This window comes from Aythya ferina, assembly GCF_964211825.1.
Source record: "Aythya ferina genome assembly, chromosome: 1".
NCBI classification, from domain to species: Eukaryota; Metazoa; Chordata; class Aves; order Anseriformes; family Anatidae; genus Aythya; species Aythya ferina.
This window is the reverse complement of record NC_140296.1, coordinates 7,639,467-7,656,517: the sequence shown is the minus strand read 5'-3', so window position 1 is coordinate 7,656,517 and position 17,051 is coordinate 7,639,467. Positions and strand designations below refer to the sequence as shown.

Genomic DNA, 17,051 nt, shown 5'->3' with positions numbered 1-17,051 from the left:
TTTTTGGCCCCATCAAAGGAACCCAGTTTCCCTCCAGGGTATCGGATACTTCTGGCTAACAGGGCTGAAGAGCAGGACTTCTGAACTGCAGGAAAAAAAAGAAACAAACTTGTACCCTGAAACATCTTAGTGCAGAGAGGTTACAAGCACAAGAATTGTGGTTAGTCAGATTATCCCACAGATAGAGTGCAAGCGGGTTGAATAGTTCTTGGTTAATACATGGATGACAGTTTGAGGGTGATGATAGTGATTGGTGTGATTGGTTTGTGCCTCTCCCTGGGGAATGCCACAAAGGTGGTAAGCCAGGGCATTGGAAACAAACAAAAACCAACAACAAATAGCTCGGGATACCCTTTTCCTGCTAACCTGCCCAGCGATCCCCAGGCAGCTTTATCCCAGGTCTCACAGAGGAACCGTCCTTTACAGACGGAACATACACCTGCAGCCCAACATCAATTACTCCACGCTGCTGCCTCCTCAGGCAGTCCCACACCTCCCCCTTCAGCTGCAGCCCCCTCACAGCGCCCCAGCCCCGAGGCTCCATCCCTCGGTGCCCAAAATCCCTCAGGGCCGCCGCCCTGCCCTGGGCCGCTGAGGCGCCATGGCCGCCGCTCCCGGCCCGCCATTTTCCTGCGGCCCGCCGGGAACGCGAACCCTGTGCCCATGGCAACACCGCTGCAACGGCGGGCAGAAGCGGGAGGAAGAGGAGAAGGAGGAGGGCGCAACGAGTGAGGCTGCTTGTGCTGTGAGGGGCTGCCATGCCAACAGCAGCTCCGGCGCTGCCTCCTACTCCGGCTGGTGAAGGTGCTTTGCCCGCAGTTTCCCTTCCCTTCCCTTCCCTTCCCTTCCCTTCCCTTCCCTTCCCTTCCCTTCCCTTCCCTTCCCTTCCCTTCCCTTCCCTTCCCTTCCCTTCCCTTCCCTTCCCTTCCCTTCCCTTCCCTTCCCTTCCCTTCCCTTCCCTTCCCTTCCCTTCCCTTCCCTTCCCTTCCCTTCCCTTCCCTTCCCTTCCCATTATTTTGCCCGAGGTTCCCCCATCTGTTAACATATTCATTTCACGTGAGGCTCATATAAAATATCAGGCTTGATCGATATTTACCAAGCATTTGGTAAAAGGTGGCACAGCCCTGAGGTCACCCCCAAGCTGGTATTTTTAACCCCCCAGCCCAATAACTGTGCCTTCGCCTACTGTGGGGCTTAGGTCCTTGTTGCCTTGAGCTCCTGCTAAGAAGTGTAGCACTGGATTCTTTTTGTGTTAGAGAAATATAGGGAAAACGTAAAACTGACCATTTTCCCCATGCTGAGTAAATTCTTTAGTGAATTTTGGTCAGGTACTGTTGCCACAATATTTACCTAACTCTACAGGGGAATTTTTCCTTAGTGAATGAGCATTTGATAACAGTTTCAATTTAAAAAAAAATGCATTAAAATTATGAAAGATGTCATTCGCTGACTGAACAAATATATTTTGTACAAAATTCTTGTTAACAACCGTTTATTAAATTTCAGTCCCTACTGAAATTTAGCCAGCAGCTTGCTCTTGCTGGCCTGAGTCAAGAAGCTGTGCCGCAGCATTTGGCATCCATCTCCATGGAGCTGTAGGTCACTGGTCCTTCCAGAGGGAGAAAGGAGGCAAAATTCCCTCTGCTGGGGGCTGGGAGTGTGTGTTGCTATTTGTATTACTTCTGGGAAAAAAAAAAAAAAAAAAAAAAAAAAGCTTGAACTTGTTGCACTGGAAATTCGTGTTAAACACATTAGTACTTTGGCAAGTAGTGTAATTGACCAGATTTTCCTCTGGTGTAAGGCTGCCTAATTGTGCTGAAGTCTGTAACCCTCACTTGACATAATGAGAAATGACTCCCCTGTGGGAAAATTATGTCCTGGTGATATTCTCTGTTTAAAAAGAAGCAAACAAAAACAACAACAAAACGAAGAACCCCAAATGCAAAATGTAATTATTATTTAAAAACATGAACTAGATTACTTTCTGACGTCCCTTCCAACCTGAATTATTCTCTGTTTCAGTGCTGCTGCTGTTTGTTCTTACAGCATTTTGCATAATAAGAGTCCCAGTTCCTAACTGAAGCTGCTTTGTGCAGGGCAATGATACAGCCTGTCTCTTGGGCAAGTGGGAGTGAAGTGATGATACACAGCCACAAGATCAAGATGTGTGTGTTAATCTCAGTCTGTATTACAGCAACAGTTTAACCCCTCTTTTCTTCTCTGTGGCAACCCCAAATCTACCGGAGCACTATAATCCTGCTACAGATTACATGAAATTAGGCACAGGTAAACTGTGAAGGCTGTTTTTCATCGTATTAGCACTTTTTTTACATGTGTCAGTAGCCTTTTCACAGAGCATCTCATTGATATCTAATATTTTTGGTCAGAAAATGCTTAACAGTTTTAACTATTACCACCATTTCTTCTCTACAGGCAGGGAAACTGAGGCACTAATACCTTAAGACCAACCTTTTCCCACATGCTTGATTTGCCGAACAGTAGCCTACTTCTTCAAGACTTCTCCTTAGAGTGTGAAATCTAATCCAAGTGTTAGCGCATTTTGCTGCTGGAATGATGACTACTCTAGAAGGTGATTAATAATTGTTTTGAGTTACTCATACACTTAGCTATCTGTTGTTCAGCCATTAGATCTACTTACATCACTTATTTCTGTTGACCAATTCAGGCAAAGTGCCAAGATGTTGCAAGGGAGTTTGGATATCTGACTCCCAGTGCTCCCACTTATCCTGTTAATCAGTGAAAAGGCCTGAAGGAGAATACAGTTTATCCCGGTGACATATACTTTTGTACCACTCTGCCTTTACCTAAGTTCAGAGTTTTATTCCATGCTACTGAAGTCAATGAAAATACTACTGAGTTTGGTGATGGCAAAAATTTAGGCCAACAAAGTAACCTGTGCCAGAGCAATGCTATAGTTACAGCAAGGGAACGACACAGAATGACTAACACATTGTATAAATAATTGTTTTTGTGATGTAGCAGCTTTCATTGTGACATGAGCTTGTAATGAAGCTGACTTGTGCAGCTCAGTCAAGAGCAATTACACGCTATGCTTAATTGGTAAAGGCTCTGGTGCCCTCAACACAGTATGCCATGGTATGCTGAGTCCTCAGGCAGCAGTGGGAGCACGGCCACGTGGAGCACTTGAAAAGTGATGGCTGAGAGCTTGTTCACCCAAGTGAGAAGCCCCCCTGGTGATGCACTTGAAGATGTGATGGATGAAAAAGTTTGTGATGCCCACAGTTTTGGAAGAGAGCCAGTGTTGCGGTGGACGTGCTCCAGCATTTGCATATGTAGATGGAGTAGCTCTGCTTTCCTGCTCTTACCATGTTTCTTGTCATCTTTCTTCTGGCTCTTATTCATGGCTTCTTTTGGTCCATTTTCTGAGGCTGGAGATGACATGGCTGTTTCACATTTTTGAGTATTGCTTTGTTTCTGACAAACAGAGGCTAAGGATTCCTGCTGATACAAGGCTCACTCTCAGAAGTTACTCTGAACACGTTGGGTTGGTTCCTATAAAGCTGTCACCCTGATGATTCTTTGACTCATCACTTGTTTACTCTCTCTGAAATGTTACTGAACTGGCTAATGCCCTTTTATTATTCCTCACTAGCTGTCAAGAACCAGCAAAAGTACACTAGTGTACACGAGGCAGTGAAAGCCGGTGATGTAGAACAACTTGCGTCAATGATAAAAAGAGGAGCTAGTATTAACGAGGTGGATTTAGTCCACGAGTTCACACCTTTGCACTGTGCTGCACACTCTGGAAGTCTGGAGGTAAAATATGATGTTGGTGTTCAGACACAGCAATGTTTTTGTGAGTTAATGTTTTCCTTCTTTAGGAGAGGCTGGACACAAAGTCGTTGGCTTTGATCAAGCTAAATTAATAATCTCTGTCTGATTTTCTCAGTAAATATATTCACTGAGAACAGAAGTACAGTTTTTAGTATCTTATTTTGCCTTTCTGAAGTCCCAGCCACAGTTTACATAGTTAACACTGCCAGATTTTACAAAACCAGTGATTTTCTTACTCTGAGAAAAGTGTGCCTTATGGCCTCCCTTCTAGATTTATGACCTTCTTTTGTTTCTGTTGTGTTTTCCCTTTTCTCAGGACACCTAGAAACTCTGCTAGGATGTGTACAATGAGAAAATCCTCTAGGACATGTACACATTCTCTAGTCATGAAGGTGATTGAACCAAGTGAGAAGTGACATGAGAGCCTGTTCATTCTGTTTACCAGTGTTCTGTCCCGTGCCTCATTCTCTAGAAACAGTGCTAACACATTTTATTTTAAGAAATAAAAGCATTGAATGTTGATGTAGAAATCAGCAGGTACTTTGGAAATTTTGAATTTCCAAAAGGACCGAGCTGCTGTATTCAGCACAACATTTATCTCCTTGTTACAGTTTTCTTGCATAATATTTTTGCAATCTAACTTTGAAACAGTAAGGTCATGTATAACCATATAAAAATCATGTCCCAAAGGAAAAAATGTAAAATTATTGCTAAACTCAAGAAATGCAGTTCTGTTACTGGAATGAACAGAAACTGTCAAAAAATGCTGATGATCATGCTGTCAACCCTAAAAACAGATTGCTTGCCCACCCTTTTCTACATGTGTAAATTCTGCCACTTCTCATTTGACTCTCCTACTTTGCAGTTAATGTATAAGACTTTATTGGATTATCTGTCATCTGTTTGTTACTAAGCTCCTTGGTGGAAACAATGAAGGAACCAGAGGTGGAGCCTGACCTAAAAGAATATATTAAATAATGATAATATATAACAAAACATTTTAACTAGTTCTCTTGCCTTTTTTTGATATTTTTTTAAAGCTTTCCATTGAAAGCAATAACTTTTGGTGGAAAAAGGTGAATAAAGCTAAACTAAACTATGAAAGGATGAGAAGAGAGGTAGGATTACATGCACCCTAAGGAGCCTAATAACTGAAATGAGGCATTACATTTAGTTCATGGTGTTTTTCCTGCCAGTAATTTTAGCTGGAATTCAAGTGAGCATGTTTGCACCATTTTTCCAATGCTTTTACCTTATGCCATGTGTATGTTCTCACAGATTACATTTTAAATCTGGAAGAGTAAAATTAAGAAGCCATTCTGTAAAATCAGTGCTAGGGTCTGAGTTAGTAGTTATTTCTACTTTTGTACCCTTGGATGAGGCCTTGAAACTGTCTAACTCACCTGCTAGTCCATGCTCTGAGGTGTCATGTTTCCATAAAGAAGTATTCTGATGCAGTTTTGAAATATAACATCTACTGTTAACTTATAGTTAAAATGTGCCTCAGACACATAGTAATAATAGTTAAATAACAAGAGTTTGGTTTTGGTTGAGCAGTGTCTTCACTGGTTGCTCTGGCACGGAGCTGACATAACACAGGTGGCTGTCAGAGGCTGGACTGCAGCTCACCTTGCGGCTATCCGAGGACAGGATGCTTGCATGCAGGTATGTGTAAATATTTACTCTCAAGCAAAAGTAAGGCAGGCTGCAGTTTGGACACAGTCATTATGAAGATCAGCTGAGAGGGCTCCTAATGGAGCTGTGAGTATCTCATGTTCCTTCACAACATTAGAGCTGGAACTGAGTCGCTGTTAAAAGCAGTGCACCCATTTGTTCCATCTGCGCAAAAAGATTTATTTTGTGTAGTGACAATGCTTTGAAGTTACCCCAGTTACCCAGCTGATCATTTTAAGTCATCCTGCTAGGCTATGTTTGCTTTTTCAGCTTGCTTTCTGAACTTAGGCTTTGTGTTTCTTTTAGGCTTTGTTATTAAATGGAGCAAACCTAGAAGCTCGAGACGACCGTGGGTGCACCCCGTCACACTTAGCTGCAGCCCATGGGCAGTCGTACACTTTACAAACCATACTGCAAAGTGGAGCGGTGAGACTTTTACCTGCAGATCCCTAGTGCGGAGCCAAAGTCTGCTGTCCTTTTCCAACAAAACTCATTAGTTTAACTGAGATTTGGGACTGTAGGTTAATCTTTGTTGGCATATTCTTGTTGGCAGGTGTGGGAATTTATTCTTAGGTTAAATTTCTTTCTTTTTTTTTTTTTTTTTTTGAATGTAAGACATGTTAGAGAAATGTTCCAAAAATCTAAAGAGAATCAATAATGTGGAACACTATTTGACAGGGGATGTCACCAAATGAAGATCAGGCACTGAGGTTGTTGTGATTTTTTGTGATTGTACAAATCCTATACAGTAAACGACATAGACTGAAAAAAATACAGATGTATATTTAAGAATAATCATCAACACATCGATAGAAGTACTTCTGAACATCTACCTTTTCTGCATATATTATTTCAATACAACCAAGAAACAGTGAAAAATACCCATCTTGGAATGGGAACTATTTATATGACATGAACTTTGAAAAATATTATTTGATTTGATGGAAATAATTTAACACAATGAACAGCTGGTTCCTGCTTATAAAATTTGTTTTGTGTCTAAGATTTGTAAGTGAATGAATTAACCTACTGTTTTCATTTCAGAATGCAAATGTTTCAGACAAGAATGACTGGAAGCCTGTTCATTATGCTGCTTTTCATGGTCGCTTGGGGTGTTTGCAGCTTCTTGTTAGATGGGGAGCATGTATAGATGATGTGGATAACAATGGAAACCTTCCAGGTATGTCAGGATAAATCATACACTTAATCTTTGGATTACAGTTGTTGTGATATGTGATAATCTTAGCACACCTTCAGCAAAGCACACCTATCAGCGTTGGTTGGACAAGAGATACTGTTTTGATAGAACAAGGTGTAACAGTTTTAAACTAAAAGAGAGTAGGTTTAGATTAGATATAAGGAAAAAATTCTTCACTCAGACAGTGGTGAGGCACTGGCACAGGCTGCCCAGAGGAGCTGTGGATGCCCCATCCCTGGAGGTGTTCAAGGCCAGGCTGGATGGGGCTTTGGGCAACCTGGTCTGGTGGGAGGTGTCCCTGACCGAGGGGGTGGAAATGGGTGGACTTTAAGGTCCCTTCCAACCCAAACCATTCTGTGATGCTATGCTTTATTTTGCTAGTTGGTTCCATGCAATACACATAGTTGCTCTGTTTTTAAAACGATGAGGGAATTCATAAAATCCCAAGTAGCTGTCAGTTGGCACCAGCATCCTATTCAGCTCCTGCTGTTCCTGGCAAGGCTCAGAGCTAAGGGTGATGGAACAGCTCATGTTGGGAGCAGGCTCGTTTTGAGAGGGCAGCATCCCCTGAGCATGTGGTGGAGTGCGTGTGCCAGTGGAGGTCACAGGAGGGGAAGGGTAGGTGGGGCAGCAAGCAGGTCCAGCTGCTACCTGCTCTTTGTTGAATGTGTGCCAGCCTTGAATGGCTGTGCCAGTGTGAGCAGATTCTGGCATGTTCATATGCAGGTTTTGGTATCCAAATGTTTCTTAACTAGGTTGGTAAAACCCTTGTTCTCATTTACCTCTGATTTCCTCATCTTGATTTCTGGAATACCAGAATTTCTATATTATCTGCAGTCTGTACTCTTTTCGTAATTATGTGCACAGTCACCTTAGCACAAAAAAATGGGCACTCTCTTCATAGTCTCTCCACCATTCCTCTGCCTAGCACACCACTGCCTCAGTCCTCTAAGTTGAATGCTGTTGCTCATACCCTTTGTTCCTGTTGCATCCTTTCCCTTTTAACATGTTTTCTTATGGTCAGTCATATTATTTGTTCCAAATAGCATATTTTTCCCTCAATAACTTGTTTAGAGGTTTAGAGTTATCCTTTTAAATCTACTTTCAAAATCTTTTATCCTCTATTAAGCACTATTTATCCAGTAAACCAATATCTATGTTTTGTTTTTCAAACGTGGGTTTTGTTGAAGGATGTGAGGCTCTTACATCCCGGTAGGACATGTGGTGTATTGGCTCAAGCGATAAAGGTTTGTGATGTTAGGCACCCTGGGGGCAGCATAGAAGGTAGCTTTGTTTGCGTTTGGGAACATTTCCCTGATATCACAATCTAGTATGGAGATATGGTGAATACCAGCACAGTTCCACTTAAATGCTCTGTATATACATGTTAGTAGAAAATTGCTTTTGTTACTCTTCTGACATCTACAGAAGCTGGTTTGTTCAGCCTTTGTTCTGTTTCATTTGATCCTCCTATGATCCAGAGGAAAGAAATTGCTTTGTAATACTCCTAATAAATGATTAACAGGAGTGTTATGCTGTACAGATTATTTTCCTCAGCGTCTGAAACAGTCAAGTAAATTTAAATCATTTTTACATAATTCAGCTTCAAGATTAGCTGGCCAGTGCTGTAATATTACTTGAGTATACTAAAAGGAGTTTACTGAGGTTGCAATTCCATGCTCCTAAAACTTAAGAAATGTAAGACTGCACCTTGTCATAGAATCATATTTGTATTATGGCAGAGGCTTTAATTATCTAAAAAAATACTTTTTTTTTTTTTTTTGAAGAACACTGTCTTATTCAGTGCCCTGAATACTCTGCATTCTTTAATTCAACATTTTGTTTTCTAATTGTATTCAGGTTTTGGCCATGCTTCACTTATTTCTTACCAGTTAAGCCTGTTCTAAATGTAATAATAATTTAATCATAGTGTGACACCTGAATTTTTCACAGACATAGTTCTTCCACTCACTGCTTGGAGAAGAGAGAATAGTGTTAGCTTGATTTTATAACAGGTGAGATGAAACACCGAGAAGTGTGCCTGCAGATCACATGGAGTAGATAAACATTGGGCACTCAGCAACACACAGGTTAAAAGCTGTCCGTAAAAAATTCCTTTATGTGTCTTCCATAGCATCCCACTGAAACTGCAGAAAGACATGGACAGAATTAAACTCTTTTCCATTTTTGCAGAAAGCCTCAAGCTTTTTTGACTGCTTTCTGCATAGGGCAGACATTTAATACGATTTCATTCCAAAAGGTGAAGTTTCATCCCTGAGATTCTTGCTTATCTGGAAGAGGATTTGTAAGAGTTGAATCAGTTTTGCACCATCTGACTAATAAACAGAAGTTAACTTTAAGATACTGTTTCTTTTCACTTTGTCACTTTTGTCCATGAGTCCACCTAGGAGAATGAAGTCAGATCAGAGCTGCTGATCAGTGAGATTTCAGTTCATGGGGAACAGGGCACCCCAGCAGTGCACTCTCCTAGCTAGAGCTCAAAGGTCTCTTGGCAGTGTTGTGTTGTCTCCCGCCGTCAGCTCTGCCAGGGAATTTTCTTTGCAGATCCCACCCTTGACAGTTTTCTTGTACCTCCTTTGCATACAGCTGGACTCTATCCTGGATAGGAGCTGAGCATCCCCTGACCAACTGGAGCTGCTTCCTCTTGTTGTGCAGTGTTGGATGGCTCAGGTGCTGGTGGAGGAGCTAGATCTAACTGTTAGCGAGAGCACTGCTTTCTTGGTAGTCAGCAGTGCTTTGCTCTAACCTACTTTGTTTTACTTTGGGCTACAGCACATCTGGCAGCAGTGGAAGGACATCTGCACTGCTTTAAGTTCTTGGTCAGTAAAATGGCCAGTGTCATGCACATGCTGAAAGCCAGGAATGACTACGGAGAGACTCCAAGGGACTTGGCTGAGCGCTTCTATAAAGATAATATTCTGCAATATATTAACAGTGTGGAAAAAGAGGGGGAGCATCCAGAGACACAGGAAGGTGAGTGTGGATCAAACACTAAAATGTTGTTAAAATTTATACTGTTAAAATAGGTGTCATTTCATAAAACACTTGATTCTGAAAACTTACACGAGAATTGCAACCTTCATATCATCAATGTAAGGAACAGCTACTGCTTTCAATAGTTACTGCACTTACTGATAGCTACAGTCTGGGATTCTCAATGTGATTTTAAAAATATCTTAGATTTATAATAATCAAAATAAAACTTGTCACACTGTTGCACTATGAATACCAAGTTATGCACGTTCTTAGACTCCAGCAGAAATCCAGAATAGCTGTATAATTTTCATGAATTTTCAGATTTGCCTGCTTGGAATTCTTTACTTATACGGAATAACAGTTCAGCCTGGAAATGTTCTACTAAAATTAAGGTTACTTGTTAATCAGCAATACTACTGCAGTCAGAACTGCCAAAAGATGCAAGTGTGGCAAGCTTCATAAGGACAACATTCCACAGATATAAGAACTGCTCTTTCACCTTTCTACTTTTTCCAGGCACTTATTTTCCTTATCTGCTAGTCTTTTGTCATTATACTTATATATATATATTTTTTTTTTCAATACTCTCTCTCTCTCTCTAAATATAACTGGAAAAATCCAACTTTCTTTATGAGTAGTTTTTTTTACCAAGAAATAAACTAGTTTATATATTTGGTTAGACTGTGGAATTCAAAACAGGCAAATGACTCTAGTTACCACCAGTAATAGAACAGTAACTGTGAAACAAAGGTATTCCAGGTCTTTGAAATTCATCTCCAAGCTGTATAAGATGCCTGTAGCCATAACCGAGACATGTTTAGTCAAGTCTGTGATGAACAGTGCTAGTAATGCAGCTGTGTTTTAACTGATTAAAGATGCGTTAACCTGGCTATGAAATTTCCATGAATAAGTTGTTACGAGAGAAGCAAGCTGTATGAGACAAATATGAACATGTTTAGAGGAATTACTGGTATCTGTTTGGAAACACGTGTTTTGTTTTCAGTTTTAGCTTTCCCAGCCCATAGCGCTGCTTTCAAAGGGGACTTTTTGGAACTTAGAAGATTAGTGAAAAGTGGAGTAGTCAATATTAATGAGCGGGATGATAAGGGATCCACTCTCATGCACAAAGGTCAGTAATTATGATTTGTGTTTCAGCTTGTTACCGTTCGTTGCTGGCTTGTTTACTTAGTTTTTCAAGTGGCTGCTCATCAGATAAACTTAATGAAAAACAGTGTCTCATTTCCTGAGGGCTTGAAAGGGCAACCTGAAAAACATATTTTGTGATGTATGTGTGTGTAGGTGTCACTTTAAAAACAAAATAACCAAGCTGAAGTCAATACAGAAAATTTATACATGTATGAAAAAGAAAACAACATCTAAACTGAAATTTATTATTTTTTTAATCAGGTGAGATGTCAGTTTTAGAAACATGGGCTAGTTGTTCATAACAGTGATCTGTGTTATGGTCTGGGCCATTATTTGGTGAACATATTGCTACCATGGAGATGTGTTATAAAAACCACAACAAAGTAATTTGTTATACGCTGTGGAGGAAGCTTAACTTCTTGTATCTAACACCTTGATTTGCAGTGGAGTGCTAGCACTACAGAAGAATGGTCCTCTTGTGTCTGGGGTTTTCTTAGTAATGCCTGAAAGATGAATCACAGAGTTGTAGGGGTTGGAAGGGACCTCAAGAGATCAGTAGGTCCAACCCCCCTGCCAAAGCAGGTTCCCTAGAGCAGGCTGCCCAGATAGGCATCCAGACAGGACTTTAATATCTCCAGAGAAGGAGACTCCACAACCTCCCTGGGCAGCCTGTTTCAGTGCTCCGTCACCCTCACCGTGAAGAAGTCCTTTCGCATGTTGGTGCGGAACTTCCTGGACTCCATTTTGTGGCCATTGCCCCTTGTCCTGTCCCCAAAAAACACTGAAAAGAGGTTGGCCAAATCTCTCTGTCTCCCACACTTCAGGTATTTATACACATTGATAAGATCCCCTCTCAGTCCTCTCTTCTCAAGGCTGAACAGACCCAGGTCTCTCAGCCTTTCTTCATAGGATGCTCCAGGCCCCGTATCATTTTTGTGGCCCTCCACTGGACTCTTTCCAGGAGATCCCTGTCTTTTTTGTACTGGGGAGCCCAGAACTGGACCCAGCACTCCAGGTGAGGCCTGACCAGGGCAGAGTAGAGGGGGAGGATCACCTCCCTTGACCTGATGGCCACACTCCTTTTTATGAATGCCAGGATCCCATTGGCCTCCTTGGCCACCAGAGCACACTGCTGGCTCATGGTCAACCTGTCCCATGAAATGGGAGAGAAAAAATAATGGAAAGTATTCTTGTAATACGCTTTTAACACTATTTTCTACAATTCTTTTTGATTAGGTAACAATTGATTTTTTAAAAAGATAACTGAAGTTCCCGTTATAAAAAATTATATGAAGGGATTTTAAAAGTGTTTTCTACATTCCTTCCTACTCCTTTTCGTGGAATGTTGCTACTTGTTTCGTCCAGTCTTTACATGCAGTGTTGATGAAATGTTGAGGGAAATTTTATGGCTGATTGTCTTTGCATTTCCTGATTTTTTATATATGAAAACACACATGACACTTATCCAAATGGGTTGCTGTGACAGACAGAATTATTCTTCCCTGAGAAAAAGAGCTGGCTGTTTTCAGCCAGATATGCCAAATACCATCCTGTGAGGCATCGTTCCTGGGGACCACGCGGCATGGGCAGTAGCTGTGCTAGATCACACAACTAGGCAAAGCTGTTGCATCGGGCTGCAGCTGAGAGGCATTGCCTTATGGGTGTGGCCCAGCTCCTCTCCAGCAAGAGTTGCAAGTAAATTTCCAGGACTAGGGGCAGGCACAAAAACACATTGCAGGATCTTCCCTAAAAATGGGTATGCCCGTATGACTTGATCATCTAGAAATGCAGGCTTCTCTGAAACAGCATCTCACCTGTGGGGTCTTAATGAACCCACCCTCTGGCACATTGAACTGTGTCAAGAGGGGGATGTATGAAGTTTGAAACACTTCAGCTGAATACAACTGACTTGCGTGCACCTTCCTTTCCCCAGCTGCTGAACAGGGGCACGTCCATTGCTTACAGTGGTTACTTGAAATGGGAGCTGACTGTGACATTACAGATGATGCTGGAGAGACTCCAAAGGATGTAGCCAAGAGGTAGCAACACATATCATGTAGCTCAATCATTTATTTGCTTACTATTTATATATCAATATCAAGTCAGCTTAGTTGTAATTACTTCTGATTTTCAGTGATGGAGGGAGGAAAAGGTCAAGTCCGTGAATTCCAGTTCTGAGTAACAAGCAAAGCAGTACTGTAGCTGTAAAAGGATTTATGTTTACCTTGTTTTTCTGAACATGGCGAGACATAAAAGGTGAAAAGTAACTGATCTGCAAAAGGAAGGTCGTAAGCCTATATATTCCAACTGCACAAAGTAAATGAGAACTAGAGAAAACTGTCTGATTTTTGCATTAATAAAAATAATGCAGTTTCTGATGAGATTCAGTTAAGAAATCCTACACAGGAAAAGATCTCTCTGATGTGGGAGTCACTGCCATAAGATTTCAGTGAGGCAGAGATCATGCTGGGAGAATACTGCAGAAAGCAGATCAGCTGCTCATAGTTTGTGTACCAGTGCTTCCTGTAACCCTGAAACTCCCTCTCTCAATGGGAACATGAAGAGTTTCAGAGAGTTTCTACCACGTGGGGAGCATGGCTATGCTTTTACAGATTACGGGGATGTATCAGTGTAGGTTAACTGTTCTCTCTGCAGATTTGCCCAGCTGGCAGCTGTGGAACTTTTGACACAAAGAACTGGAGACAGTAGCTCCAGTGATGAAGAACTAGATGCAAACAATGCAAAATTTTTTGAAAGACATGGTGTGGAAGGGAGTACGGATAGCAAAGAAGATTTAATCCTGAACAAAGCAGAGAAAAGGAACGCACGCAGTAAGCATTTTCATCACTCCTTATTCGAAAAGGTAGTCTCAAGACATTCTGTTCCTACTTGCACAGTTTCTGCTAACTGATGCGACTTTGTTGTAGGATGAGTTTGTTGACAGGGTATCTGCACTGATGAGTATTCAAACAAATTGTGGAAAATTAGGCAACATAGTGCAGGACAGTCAGAACGTATCTGTTCCAGTGTTTTAATCTGTGTTGGTGAAACCACATTGGATTGCTCCTTGTTTCTGGGAGCTGTCTGTTGTGTGGATGTCAGATACCTCTCAGTATCTGCTGAGCAGTGTGATTTCTGTCTTTGTGAGACTTTTCCAGGCTATTGGATTTCAGCATGACTGTCTTCAGTTCTCTCTGTTCATTTTACCTACCTGGAGATCCCTGTCTTACAGTAAGGGCCTATCGCAAGATTCAAGAACTTCAGCATCTTCTAGAAATTGCCTACAGCAACTACAAACAACTGGGAGGAATAACGGAGGAGGAGAAGAAGATGGAAAAAGAAAAAAGGGATGTTGAGAAGTAAGGTTAACTTCCTCTGGTAATGTTTAACTCAGCAAGGCCCATTTTAAAGCCTTCTTTAAGGCTACCTTACACTCAAATTGCTTTGGCCATTTTGTCTTTTCCACTTACCAACTTTAGCCAGGCCAAAAAGAAAAGGACTTCAGTGATTTTCCTGGCCATTTCTGGACTTCTGTGACCAGGATCAGCCTTACAGCACAACACAAAATATTATGTGTATGTACTTCTTTTACTTGTGCAGGACTACCTGTTCTGCCTTCAGGTATTCCTGCAGTGTATGTGCAGTAGGCTGTACATAAATCCTATGGTTTTTTTTTTTTTTTTCATCAAGGATGCTGAATACATGTATTCACTTTAATAAGTCTGAATAGAAGCATTAGTCTTAGCATGGCTTGCGTGGAAGTGCATATACAGGAGGAGTTATTCAATGACCTGTTATATTTCTTTGTCAAGAGCAGTGTATTTCTGTGCTCATGAAGACATTAGATCATTTTCAGACCACAAAAATAGAAATCTCAGCTAACCTCCCCTTGCATGTGAAGGACTTTACATAGTTTCTGCCTAATTCTCAGGGTCTCCATTAAATAAAAGGTTTCTGTTAGATGAGTTAGATGTTTAGATGGGCAGACTGTCTAGGTTTTAAAGAAATGCCTCTATTTCTCTTAAAGATTTAGACCTTAAACAAGAAAGCAACATCCTGTCCCTACTCTATCTGTCAAACATTTGGCTGTATTTTGTTCTTAATTCTTGTAGATAAGCATGTCCATGTCCATTATGTTTTTGGGCCACTGCAAACCAAACGTGTTACTAGAGCAATACGTTTGCAGCACTGGAAAAGTTGCTGTTGACTAACAGCAGAAATGAGAGCTCATTTTGGATACAGCAGCTACTGAAAAGCTGGCAGTGCCTGTTAGAGGGCTCTTGTAAGGGATTTTGCTTTCCATGGCATGTGGGGCTAAACTAGTAAAACAGTAATTGTGAGGGTCTCTGAGGGATGTCATCTGTGGAGGCCAGAGAGCATCCCTAGATCCAGTCTGGCCTTTTGAAACCGAAATACTGCTCCTCAGGATACTGACAGACACCTGTGTATAAACCCCAAGATGCTTGTATCATATGCTAGAAAACCTCATTATTTAAAAATATTTACCAACATGATCATTTTACTAGATGAAAAGCAGGAATTGCCACTTGGGAAGGTTGTTCTTGCAGATTTTGCTGTAAGAGGCCTGGTGGGAGCTGCTGTGCAGGGCCAGGCTGCATGGCATGGAAACAAATGCCACTGCATGTATGCCACACAGTGCTGGAGCTGTGCCCCACAAATCCGGAGTGTGCAAGAAGTCACCCTGTTCCCCCAGGCACTGAGTTCCCTGCAAAAGCACAGGTTGTGCTTACAGTGTCAGTAAGGCTGACATAGACTGGTCGCTTTGGACTGAGTCAGGAATGTTTTGGTCTGGGCAATGCAGTAGCTCTTCTGTCAGCTTTTTTTCCTGCCCTGCTATTTGAATCCACATGGCAGACATCTCCCTTTTCCTTTTACCAGTATTCTGTCTTTGTAGCTGTGCTAACTTGTGCTACAGATGAGAGCCAGCTCAACTCCAGATGACTCAGCTGTTGAGGTCAATTGTTGTTATAAGAATATATCTGAATTATGTCTCAGCTAACCAGTTCCAGGAATCTCAGTTAATTTAGTAGCCACTGTAGGGGTGACTGATGAGAACTTGTGCAACTGTTTGTCAGTCAGTGCTTCCGCTTTCCTTTAGTCGGTGCCATGCAGGCTGTCATTTGATCATTCCTCATTTGTGGTTAACCCAATCACTTTAGGAAGGATGTGGAGGAACCAGCCATAAATGAAGAAACTGCCCCTGGCCTGTCCAGAAAACCAGTTTTATACCTGTTCTCTGTTTCCTGCCAACTCTTCTACCTCTTGGGCATTTCTCCCTCTTCAGCAGCTGGAGAACGACCTGGGTTGCAGCCTGCTCAAAACCCTGGGGCTGGCTCAATGTGTGGGAAGACGTCGCCATCTCGCGGTGGAGATGGTCGTGCGCTGAGCACAGCTGATTTGTGGAGAAGGAAAAATAGCAGATGCTGAAGCTTTTGCAAAGGGTCTTAAGCCAGGAGCACACTGGAACTGCAGTTTTCTGCTGTGACTAACCTGCTCCTGAAAAAAAAACAAAACAAAAAAAAACAACACGTGGAGTAGTCAGGACATGCTTGGATGTGCTTTATGCTCCGTTTGTATCCTTTGCTTTTGGCAGGGCTGTGAAGGAGCTGGAGGCTCAGCTGGAATTCGAGCGAGTCAGGCGGGAGAAGCTGGAGAGCCAGCTGGATGACTACCGTGCTGAGATAGGCCACCTGAAAGAGAGCCTGGAGAAAACCTGCAAGCCACCTGCAGCCCTGGTGCGTGCCACCCGAACTCCCCCTTTCCCAGAGTGTGGGACAGAGACTTGTCCCACTGCTTGTGCACATCCATTCTTGCTAAGATTCCACAGCATGGTGCTAGGACATGCCAGAGTAAATGTGTCAGCAGCTTTCAGCTTGGGACACTGAGGGAAGCAGCAGCCTTTGCTGCATCCTGACAGTGTCTCTGCTCTGAAAATATAGCAGTTTCTCCTTGTGCCCTGGCAGAGAAGCATCTGTATTCTTTCAGGATAGCTCTTCTCCTTGTCATTAGGTTTGTTTTCCTCCCTTTTACTCCAGACTGGGAAGTGAATGGGCAGAGTGCTGTACTGCTGTGTGCAATGACTGATTTCAGCAAGTGGTCTCGTGTCATCTTAATTATCAAGTCCACTGACAGCAAAGCAGATACTGGCATGAACGATTGGTTGACTTAGCAGGCAAAGACAGAAAATGTATAGACACAT

At 42.1% G+C, this 17,051-nt stretch overlaps 1 protein-coding gene across 3 annotated transcripts in view; it reads left to right on the top strand.

Moving 5' to 3' along the window:
- The first annotated feature begins 614 nt into the window (after window positions 1-614).
- ANKRD42 (ankyrin repeat domain 42) overlaps window positions 615-17,051 on the top strand; it is a 27,627-nt gene continuing 11,190 nt past the window's right edge. For 2 of the 3 annotated variants that reach the window (XM_084518815.1, XM_084518814.1), the window contains exons 1-11: window positions 615-804; window positions 3,635-3,798; window positions 5,374-5,481; window positions 5,797-5,916; window positions 6,535-6,670; window positions 9,482-9,682; window positions 10,689-10,814; window positions 12,765-12,870; window positions 13,487-13,662; window positions 14,064-14,190; window positions 16,446-16,587. In XM_084518815.1, the coding sequence (XP_084374941.1) occupies window positions 759-804; window positions 3,635-3,798; window positions 5,374-5,481; window positions 5,797-5,916; window positions 6,535-6,670; window positions 9,482-9,682; window positions 10,689-10,814; window positions 12,765-12,870; window positions 13,487-13,662; window positions 14,064-14,190; window positions 16,446-16,587 (1,452 nt within the window). In that variant the 5' untranslated portion in view covers window positions 615-758. Of the gene's footprint in view, window positions 805-1,521; window positions 1,596-2,437; window positions 2,591-3,634; window positions 3,799-5,373; window positions 5,482-5,796; window positions 5,917-6,534; window positions 6,671-9,481; window positions 9,683-10,688; window positions 10,815-12,764; window positions 12,871-13,486; window positions 13,663-14,063; window positions 14,191-16,445; window positions 16,588-17,051 lie in introns of those variants that run through there. The other variant, XM_084518816.1, reaches the window with a different exon arrangement.